This window comes from Terrapene carolina, unplaced genomic scaffold (genome assembly GCF_002925995.2).
Source record: "Terrapene carolina triunguis isolate 2854851 unplaced genomic scaffold, T_m_triunguis-2.0 Scaffold89, whole genome shotgun sequence".
NCBI lineage: Eukaryota > Metazoa > Chordata > Testudines > Emydidae > Terrapene > Terrapene triunguis.
The window spans coordinates 13,658,139-13,669,729 of NW_020664440.1; the positions used below are offsets into that span (position 1 = coordinate 13,658,139).

An 11,591-nucleotide genomic window follows, 5' to 3' on the forward strand; every position below is an offset into this window, starting at 1 on the left:
TATTAGCTCAGTTCAAATACAGAAGTAAGAAAAGTTAATTTAACATGTTTGTATGGGGAGACAAGAACACTAATTAAACATCCAGAACTCATTCACAAATCTGTACCTTCAAAATAAGCAAGAGAGATTTAATTTCATAGTGAAAGTTTTAAAGTATTCAACAGTTCCAAATGATATTTCAGTAAGAAAGTTTAAAAAGATTCAGTAGTAAAAGATTTTGTTGAATGTCAGGTAAATATGATTGAATTAAAAATAGCCAATGGTTGTAACTTATATGGAGAAAATAACCCAGCCAAATGTGATGTATGTTTTTTTTTAAAGTGCGCCGCATGCTCTTTTTACAGAAAAATCTCTCTTCTCAGAAGTGAGAGCTCACCATTTTATTTATGCAAGAGCATTCTTTTAATCTTACCTACTGCTTCCTACAGTTTTTATGAACATGCAAAAAAATTGTTATTTACAGTAGAACGTCAGAGTTATGAACACCAGAGTTATGAACTGACCGGTCAACCACAGACCTCATTTGGACCCGGAAGTACACAATCAGGTAGCAACAAAGACAGACAAAACAAAACAAAAACGCAAATACAATACTGTACTGTGTTAAACATAAACTACTAAAAAATAAAGGGAAAGCAGCATTTTTCTTCTGCATAGTAAAGTTTCAAAACTCTATTAATTCAATGTTCAGTTCTAAACTTTTGAAAGAACAACCATAACGTGTTCAGAATTATAAACATTTCAGAGTTACGAACAATCTCCATTCCCGAGGTGTTCATAACTCTGGGGTTCTACTATATTTCAAAAGTTTGCTGTAATGAGTGATTTCATGAGCAAATATTTTAAGTCAATCATATTAAGGTATTATTTGATAATATGTAAACCACATATTATAAACTAGTATTACTTTATATTTTATTTTTAAGACTGTGGCAGTTACACCAGTGAATCTGAGTGTAGTATAGAGAAGACAGACTTTAAGTATGACATTCAGTAAATACATTGCTTAAACTCACCATAATAATTCATATTCATTGTACAGCCACAATTTCTTGATGGTGAATTGTTCTTACAAGTTGCACAGAGATGCCTTTTACAAAGATAAACCAAGTTGTTTGATCATTCTATTTATTTGCTTTGTAAATCAACTTTGCCAGGGAAAAATTAAGGTAAGTTTCATGTAAAACTATTATCCATTGAAACCAAATAACGGTAACAGAAAAATTAGCAATAAAAACAAAGAATGTTTTACTAGTTGTAGTTTTTTTTTGTTACAGATTTCTATCAAAACATTTTTTGACAGAACATGGCTTTTTTCAACAAAAAAGAAAGTTTTGTGAAAACATTCAGGTTTTTGTTGAAAAACTTGAAACCCTAAAAAATGGCAACCCAGCCACCCAATATTTCAATTTTAAACCAACAACTTAAATGGAAAACCAAACATTTTCCACAGAAAATTTTGAATTAAAAAATGAAAATTAAAAAAAAAAAATCTGTGAAAAATAGTGGTAGAAAAAAATCATTTCCCAACTAGCTCTAGGAAAACCCATCTAATAGTCTGTGGCATTTCCAACAGATTCTGCTTTATAAAACCAACGAAGTAATAAGCAGTAGTGCCTATACAAGGTAGTGCCTTGTTGGATCTTTGGACTCAGCCCTGCAGTTGAAGCAGCTGCAGGTGCAGTCGTCACCCATGTGGAGGGAGTTGCAAGAGCAAGGCTTGCTTTTATCTGCACAACTAGGTGCAACAGGATAGCAACAATGTCAAGGTGCAGCAGTACAGGACAGCAGCCTTCTCAAAGTGCTCCAACCTTGACCTGAGTGCATGGAGGGATAATTCTGGTTCCATGGCCAGTCACAGCTCCTCTGCCCAGTGTGCTAATGAGAGGGCCATCTATAGCAATTTGCCCTCAGAGATCAAATGGCGCATCACCCCGTCCCAGTGCTTAGGTCCCCATGACATGGCACAATAGGACGCTGTGTGGATGTAACAGTACGTGGCCTCTCTCAGCTGGATTCCTTGAGATGCTTTACAAATACAGTCATTTCACAAAGCCTCACAGGGCCTAGGAGAGGAAGGGGACATAACAAAAATAATAGTACTACGTCGGGGTGCAACAGCACCCTGTCAGATTGTGCTGGGGCAACACACACAATGTCATCGCCTGTGTGTGAGAGAGTCTGTGTCTGTCTGACACGCACAATGTCATTGTGTGTGAGTCTGTGTCTGTCTGACGCGCACAATGTCATTGTGTGAGAGAGTGTCTGACTGACACACACAATGCCACTGTGTGGGTGAGTCTCTGTCACACACACAGTGTCGGAGAGAATGCCTGTGTCTCACACACAATGCCATTATATGTGTGTAGGTGTCTGTGGCTCACACGCACACAAAAATCTCTTCCTGTGTGGGTCAGATGGAAAGTCCCTCTCCCACGGTCTATCTCCCCACCTGTGGTCCCTTTAAGAGAACGCACACTTCCGGGTCTCCGCCTGTGATGTCATTCATCTCGTCCAATCACACAAGGACATGTCGCTTGGGCGCCAATCCGAGTGGAGGGAAGTGGGGTTTGTTGCCATGGCGACAGTAGCCGGGCCTAGGCCCCGGCTGGCGGAGGGACGCATGGAGGTGATTCCCCGCGCGCGGGAGCGGGACCTGAGCCGGGGGCTGGAGAGCCTACCCGTGTCGGTGTGGCCGCCGTCCGAGGAACCCCCGGCCTTCCAGGTAGGCGGCGGCTGCCGCGCGGCCCGGCCCAGAGCAGGAGCTGGCCTCCGCGGCTGGAGAAGCAGCTGCCGCGCCTGAGAGACCGAGGAGCGTCGGCCTGGGCCGCGCGGGTCCAGAGCATCCCCCGGGAAGCCTGGGAGCCGAGCGCGCCTGAAGCGCTGCTGCCGATTCAGAGGCGGCCCGGCTCGCTGGTGCCTATGGCCGAGCTCTGGCCCTGCAGGCTCGCTGGGCGGGGAGCCACGAGCCCAGCCCGCTAGGTGCAGGGGTAGGATCCATGGCTGGGATGAGCAGGGCCCTGCTGGTCTCGCCACACGCTGTCAAGTCTGAATGCACAGAAACGAGCTCGGGGCTCGCCCGAATGCTACACTGCGTGGTGCTAGAATCATTGGGGAGCACGCTGGGGCCGTGTGATCTGCTGTGTCTTGTTCCAGTCCCCTCCTGCAGTATATGCTGTATTGCATTAGAGGGCACTAGGGTCTTAGCCAAGAGCCCTCTCCTTGCAGGAAAGTCCAGCTGGTACTAAAAACAAATAAACAAACACACGCACACACAAACTGCATCCGATTAAACAGATGCGGTCCCTGGCTGGGGTGAGGGACATACACGTTTAACTTTGAAAGCAGTGTATAAAATGGTGCTTGTACAAACAGGTACCATTTCCGTGTTCCATAAATCTTTAATAGGTGCAAAGGAAGTTCTGATTGTTTGCCTCAATCCTGAAACTTTATACCCAGATTCCCGTTGGCATCCTCAGGCAGGATGTGGTTATTATTAGTAGGGAACTGTGTGCATGTAGTTGTAGGATAGGGGCCCTGAACGAGTAAACATTCTACTGTGTCCCTTCTGAAACAAATCAGGGCTTAGAAAATCCTCACTTATATCTAGAGATACAGGGTGGGTGAGTGATATCATTTATTGGACTACTTCAAGAAGTTGCCCAGTAAAAGATATTACCCACACACCTTGTGTTTGTAATATCCTGAGACCAGCCAGGCTCCAACATCTTATATCTAGGAATAAAATGGTTTGATTTCCAGTAACTTGGAAAAATAAAACCCCACCAACATGGTTGGCTCTTCCACTTCTGTTCAAAAAAGATTTTTAAAAAGATTTTTAAAATAGGTAGAATGGAGCTGAGTACATGTATTTTAAAATATTCTCTATTTGGATGCCCTGCTCATGTGTTTTTACCTATTTACATTATTTTGCTTTCCAGCAGCCACTTGGCCATAAAAAAAAAAAAAAGCATGAGAAAGCATGATTTACAGCCTGTACCTGGAAGACTCAGTAAATAAGCAAATAGTTGAAACAAACATTACTTTTAAAAAAGTAACATTAGTATATCTTTTTTCTGCTATCTCTTTATAGAATAATGGGGAATCAAAGCACTAATTTCAGCTGGTCTCAGGTTAAAAATTACATTTTGCACAATTTTTTTAAAGGAAACATCCCAGATTTTAATGGAAAAGCTCTTCTCTCCAAAACGTTTTCAATTGTACTACCTCCTTTTTCCTTGCTGACGGTTTTTACAGATTTTAATCTTAAAGCCATATCGCACCTGCTGGTCTCCAGAAATAAAATATATTGCCATAGGTTGATTTATAGCCCAACCATTAAAACATGTGCATTGCTAGGAGGGATTATAGTTATTTCTTCAGTAAAACAGAATCAAAGAAAGAACTTGACAAGCACTTTAGAGTGCCATACTGTGTGAGGTGGTTAAGACAATAAAATATATGAAAGTTTTGAAACATTAACAGTCACTTTTCATCCTAAGGATGAACTGATCCAACTCCTAATGTATCCAATCTCTTTTCTAAACTATTTATAGAGACTTAAAAACAAATTCCCCAGAGGTGTATGGCTAGTTAGGTTTTGATTAAGTGGTGGATTCATAGGATTTAAGAACCTGTAATCCCCTAATGAAAATGGAGCCATGTATTGGACTAAACATTACATTCATGTTAAATGATGTGGGCTTGTGAAATTTTAGGGAAATAGAGAAACTTCTAGTTAGTGTATAAGGGAATATCAAAGATAAGTGAATGTTAGAAAGATTCAGAACTTGCTCTGATTTAAATACAAGAGGCTGAGCAAGCTGCTAACTGAGGAAAAATAAACCTCTGAATGAATCGGTATGCTCCTGAGCATCCAGAATTTAACATAACAGGCCACGGTAATGTTTTAATCACAGTATGTACTTCAGGTTTCTGGATAATATGCTCCCCTCCCCTCCTTCAAATGGAACATTATAAAGAAAACAAACATGCCTCTGGAGTATCTTGTTATAAATATCTATAGTTTGACTCCAAAATTTAGCAAAGTTTTGACCACCTTCCTTCATCATATGAATATTCACTCTGATGTGAACCTGGGCCTGCCAAGGGCATTTGCGTAATTTTGAAAGCATGAATTCCAGCTTTGTGTTGTCTGAACTAAACCAAGTCCCTTCCTTCAGTAGTAACCAGGTTGAAATGCAATCACCAACTCATTTTTGTTCTCTGCAGATACATCACTATACAGTTCTGAACACTTAGATACCTGCCTCTGCCACAGACTTTCCTCTTGTGACAATTAAATCACTAGGATCAGGTCTCAATGTAACAAGATACACCTCTACCTGGATATAATGCTGTCCTCGAGAGCCAAAAAATCTTACCGTGTTATAGGTGAATCCGCGTTATATCGAACTTGCTTTGATCTGCCAGAGCGCGCAGCCCTGCCCCCTTCCCCCCGTGTGCTGCTTTACTGCATTATATCCGAATTCATGTTATATCGGGTTGCGTTATATCGGGGTAGAGGTGTATCTACCATCTCAAAATGTAAAGCTTTTTGGATGATGAATATTAAAAATAAAAATGATGGCTAGAAATTATTTTCAAAGTCAAACACAGTTCTCACAGGAGAGCTTTTGAATTGGCCTAAGAGGTATTTGTTTGATAAAATAGTAATGCTGTTTAAATAATTTACTCAATCTCACAATGTGTAGATTAACTAGGAAATTAACATCACCATCTGCTTGTCTTTCTGTCTATTATGTAAATAAATAGTAGCATATTGCATGCCTTTTCTATTTTAAAGGATTCTTTTGTTGCTCAAAATAATTAACTCATGTCTGGTCACTCAAGATACAATTAGATGCATTAGTTTTGTGGGGGCTGGTGAGAATTCATCTCTAGTTTATCCAGTGGGCTGTTTTTAGGAATTAAATAATTAATGTAGCACTCTGCATATTCTCCTTAAATCCATGTGGACTAGGATTTGCATTTTAAAAATTGGTTTCAAAAGCATTCATCTACATAATTAGCAAATAAGAATTAGAATGAAAAAATATAAAGCTGTTTTTAATTGCCCACCCCCGCCTCTCCTAGCTAATTCACCTAGACACCCATCTTCAAGTTTTTTAAAAAAAGTAATTGTTTCCAGATTTTGGCATATATCCAGGAAGAGATTTTTCTGGATCCATTTCGAAGTCTACATCACAATTGTCTTCCTGTGGGCAGTCTTATCTGAAAGGTAGGGCCCTACCAAATTCCTGGCCATGAAAAATGCATCACGGACTGTGAAATCTGGTCTTTAGTGTGCTTTTCTATACAGATTTCACAGGGGAGACCAGCATTTCTCAAATTGGGGATCCTCACCCAAAAGGGAATTGCAGGGGGGTCACAAGGTTATTTTAGGGGGGTCGCAGTACTGCTACCCTTACTTCTGAGCTGTCTTCAGAGATGGGTGGCTGGAGAGTGGCGGCTGCTGACTGAGAGCCCACTTCTGCAGGCAGCAGTGCAGAAGTAAGGATGGCAATACTATACCATGCCATCCTTACTTCTGTGCTGCTGCTGGCAGTGGCTTTGCCTTCAGAGCTGGGCTTCTGGCCAGCAGCCGCCGCTCTCCAGCTGCTCTGAAGGCAGAGCCTCCACCAGCAGCCATGCAGAAATAAGGGCAGCAGTACCGTGACCCCCTCTACAACTCCTTTATGGGTCAGGACCCCTACAATTGTAACACCATGAAATTTACAATTTTAAAAATCGCGTGACGGTGAAATTGACCAATGTGGACCGTGAATTTGGTAGGGCCCTATTGATAGGCCAAGAAATGAAAGATGATGGAGACTGAACTGCCTTCTTATTCTGAGAGGACTGGGTTCTCTTGGGCCAGGGTTGAGATACAGTGGTGGGGCAGTGTAAGGGAAGCCAGCGTTGTCACTGCATCTGTTCCATGATCAAGGACTTACAGCTCCAGCACTGTTAATTACTTCTTTCATGTCATGTTCACTTTTTTAAAAAGACACATAAAAATACAGTAACCGGTAATGCTATTGTTAGGAATTGCACAGATGCAGCTGAGTACTGAAACTAAACTAAAACACATTTCTGCTTTCACAACAGACCCATCATCACAATCAGCATAGATAAAAAGAGCTTTTGGTTTCTAACTTTAAATGGCAAAACTTTGAAACCTCTGTAAAGACGAAATTTGAAAAGTTTCTAGGAGCTATTAATTTGCATTCCAGATGCTTGAAGAACAGTGATCATTTGAAAGGCAGTTATCACTATTAGGCACCTGGGAGATGTTAAACAAAAAAATAAGGTGTATTAATTTTCCCCCCGTCTTTACAGGACACAGATCTCAAGAATGTAATATTGTAGTGACCTGATTAGTATGTGCTTTTTGGGGGGCCAGGTTTTCAAAAGTGTCCACTATCCATTAGTCTCACTGGAAGCTCCTGGAGGTCAAGTTCTTTTGAAAATCTGGCCCCTTTATTTTAAATGAGAAAAGTTGTGCTTGTCTCTGTGAAGGGGAGTATAGTTATCAAAATGATTTTAATTTGTGATCATCTCTTTGCAGTATAGCCCAGAGCACGTGGCGGGAGCAGGAGAAGACACTGACCCTTCTGAAATCACTTTTCCAGGATGTAATTGTCTTACTGCTTCCTGCGTGGCCAACACTTGTTCGTGTCTTCGCCATGGTGAAAACTATAACAATTCATGCATCAAATACATAGGAAGTGAAGTGGACTATACTAGGCCTATTTTTGAATGCAATGCCATGTGCCGTTGTGGTGAGTTCTGTCAAAACAGGGTTATTCAGAGGGGTTTACAATTCAGACTTGAGGTGTTCAAGACTGTTAAGAAGGGGTGGGGTCTCCGCACACTGGAGTTCATACCTAAAGGAAGATTTGTGTGTGAATATGCTGGTGAAGTTCTATGCTTCCGTGAGGCATGTAGAAGAATACAGGCACAGACACCAGAGGATTCAAACTATATTATAGCTGTGAGGGAACACTTGTATGATGGACAGATAATAGAGACATTTGTTGATCCTATGAATACAGGAAATGTAGGCAGGTTCCTGAACCATTCTTGTGAGCCAAATTTATTTATGGTTCCTGTCCGAATTGACTCACTGGTGCCCAAACTGGCACTTTTTGCTGCTGCTGCTATCTCTGCTGGAGAAGAACTTTCATATGATTATTCTGGAAGATTTCTTAACGTACCGCTAATCAAAAGAGAGCAGGAAATGTTGGAGGAAGATGATGTAATGAAAAAACCCTGTTACTGTGGTGCTAAATCATGTGTTGGTTTTTTACCGTATGATAGCTCTCTGTGCTATATACCAGGCAAACAAACTTTTGGCAAAGTTTCTCAAGGAAACAGCTGTGCATAAGGATTCAAAAAGATTGACATCAGTGAATATAGCATCTATTGTCAGATGTGCCTAGACAAAAATTGAATGAGATTCCTTTGCCCCGCCACCCAAAAAAATAACCATAGGTCCCCCTCCCCACATATACACACACCAACAGCTACAGCAAGGGTAGAAGTATAATGGCATGATGTGGGAGGGGGAAATGGGAAATGCCATTCCACTTAGCTTCAGGTGAAAAGTTAAATGACTAATTAGGACTACAGGCAAAGTGTAGGAAGTAATTGTTATGTACACTATAATCTTACACAGTTAGAGGCATTTGGCCTTCATCTGTACATTTCACAGTACGCTCAGGACACTGAACCCATAACCTTACATCTCAGTAAGGGTTAATACTTAACACATAGGTGAAGGAGAAGTCAAAGCAGAGGCACTGATGGTGCAAAATAAACAGAAGCTAAGGCAGGTGTAAAGTGCTGCAGATGAGTATGTTAGATAGTATATTCAAAAGGGGAAAATGCTGTTTTCGGGAGAGGAGATTGCAATCTGCCTTACTGCTCTGACTGTTAGAGTCAGCCTTGGACAAAAGCCAAGACAGAGTTCCTGACAATATCCTCAAATAACACGCTGAACAATCTCCTGTACTCTTAACTTGATTCCAGGTGGATGATACAAGAGATAGCTAAATAGGTGACCTGCTGCCACAGCTAACCCTTTCCTGTTAAAACAAGAAAGCTTAGGATAACTTGCCACAGCTCAAAGATTTTGATAAGGCCTGTTTCAATGGACAGTGAGGTACATAGAAACAGATTGAATTAGAATGGTAGGTGCAGAAAAGTGGGAATTTGGGGAGATGAGTTAGATAAGGGAAAAAATCACTTGAGAATTAAAGCTTGAGAAAAAATCAAGGTGACAGGTGCAAATTAACAGTGGCATTTACAAAGGTGGCACCCGTTTTTGTTGTTTTAAACTGTGTGCATTAATAGCTCCTGCAAACTAAAACTATTTAAAACATGAATTCCTTGCCTGTTCTGGAGCCGGTTTGAAAATTAAGAGTCATTTATAGCTATAGCTGAGCCCCTCCTATTTCATGACCAACTTTTACAGAAAAATATTAAGTAAAATGCATTCCCTCCTCCCCATCTTTTGCCAGCTCTTCCTACTTACCCCTCTTGACTGTAACTGGGTAGGGAGCTAATTCCGTTCCATGAACACTTGACGTTGCATTTTCTCCTCTGTTCCCTGAAATGGACTCTGTACCCCAGGCCTTCTCTGTGATCATTCTAATTTTTTTTCTGAACTGGCTCCATCTCAAGGCATAGGCTCAGTTAGCCACAAGAGGGCACCAATGTAGATGTATAGTCATCCCTTCGAAATAGCATGCATCACCTCAGTGATGCTTCCAACTGATGTTGGCAAAATAACTGAGGGAGTGGGCAGAAAATCCAAATTCCATTCTGTGGAGTAGCACAATACACTACCTGTGTGTCTGGCAAAACAGACGGAAGTGGTAGATGCTAATATACAACACCTTTACGAACAAGCATCTGTTTCTGCACTGTTCAACAGATGGTAGAGAGAAGAGGGGGTTTTGTTTTGTTTAATATTAGTCCTTTCAAGCATTTTTTATGCAGTCAGATGTTTTATTGTTAGCCTCTTTTTTTCCTCTCAAACCAAATTGGTTTCTGCCTCTGGTTATAAGGAACAGGGAAGCAGAGTTTTGCCATTGCAGATAGGAGGGATAGTGGTGCTTAGAAGATACATAAAGTAATGGCTACACTTTATACAAAATGTTTAGCAGTACGAGTTAAGAAAGTTGCTAGTTTTAGGCCAGTTGTTGTGGACAAGTGACTGTCACAAAAACAATCCACTAGTGCTGTTACTGATTTTCATCAGTCCATAACCATTTGATGGTGTCAGAGTACCTCCTCTCTTTCTCCCTTAGAAATGATTGCTTCTGCTAGCGGTGTATGGTGGAGGTCTACGTAAGAGAAACTTCCTATTTGTTGCCGTCCTGAGTAAGTAAAGGGCTGAAAAGGTGGCAACCAACTCACCTATCCCAAGAGATGAAATGCACAATCACTTAGCACTTCCATTTTTGGGGGGGGGAGGGGCAGAGGGAATCTTATTGTAAGTAAGTGGGATATTCCAATTGAATTTCTATCTATCTATTTCTTTAATTTTGAGATTAACATTTTTATGCATGAGGCATCTGCACAAAAGAACCACTCTTGCCCCATGCTAAAACTGATCTTAACTGGACATTCCAGATGGAAGGGTTGAAAATGTAGAACATGGAAGATGTTTTAGAGCCCAGGAAAAGACCATACTTTGTTCCTTTTCAGCAGTTAGGCCCCAATCGGGGTAGAGTTACTCACATACCCTAGTTTAGAAAAGGAAAAGGGTCTCTCACTCCTTTCCTGTAATTCCATACTGTCTTCAGTTGTAGCATGCTTTAAGTCCAGTCTGCTTCAGTCGGGCTAGTTTAAAGATTTAGTGTTCCTCTACTATCTTCTACCCCCAGTTTCCAGTGTTTCCCCCCTAAGATCATACCACTGGGAAACGGACACTACCTTTGCGGTAAAATTTGAAAGGCAAGTAGATTCATCTATGCATTGCTTAGTTCTGACTGCTGGACTAGCTTATTTTTAATGTTTTGTCGTGCTGTTGGGTGGTGAGGTGGTACAACATAGATTAATCAATTAAAGTCAGTTTTTGAGACCAGGATGGATGGGTCAGTTGCCAGTGGATCAAATTTAATTAAAAAAAAAAAAATCTAAACCTGCATTTTACAACACAGAAAGATCCATTCAGTCCATAAAAATTATTTCAATGTATGCTTTCTGTAGTACAATATGTAGTCTGTGGCTCACTTACTGTCTTGTTCAACTTACTGAGTAGCTCATGTTATCATAATTCACTGTACATTGTGTTTATTAAATATCACAAAGTGTTCAAAACGTACATGTCTGTCCACTAACTTTGTAAACAAATCTGCTTTATTCAGGTACTTTGGAGTACTTGCTGGTAAAGTATTGCAATGGTGGAGCACCTTCAGCAAGGTGGCTACTGTTTACTGCAGTGACTCAGAAGCAATATTGCACATTCACATTTTGATTTTCAGCAGTAAGAGGATGGCGTGAATGGTTCCACACCATGCAAACATTTCACAGTAGGATAAGGAATACAATTCTATGAAACTAGTTCCAGTTCCACATGC

General features: G+C 40.9%; 1 protein-coding gene across 1 annotated transcript; it reads left to right on the plus strand.

Moving 5' to 3' along the window:
• The first annotated feature begins 2,313 nt into the window (after positions 1–2,313).
• LOC112104329 (histone-lysine N-methyltransferase SETMAR) lies at positions 2,314–10,146 on the plus strand. Its single transcript, XM_024196630.3, has 2 exons — positions 2,314–2,725; positions 7,571–10,146. The coding sequence occupies exons 1-2, from the start codon at positions 2,531–2,533 to the stop codon at positions 8,387–8,389; spliced, it is 1,014 nt and encodes a 337-aa protein (XP_024052398.1). The 5' UTR covers positions 2,314–2,530; the 3' UTR covers positions 8,390–10,146.
• Positions 10,147–11,591: the final 1,445 nt, after the last annotated feature.

Bases quoted from the DNA above. Each gene is read 5' to 3' on its own strand.
- LOC112104329 (XM_024196630.3), top strand. From the start codon at position 2,531: ATGTCGCTTGGGCGCCAATCCGAGTGGAGGGAAGTGGGGTTTGTTGCC. The intron at 2,726-7,570 runs GTAGGCGGCGGC...ATCTCTTTGCAG, and splicing joins AGGAACCCCCGGCCTTCCAG to TATAGCCCAGAGCACGTGGC.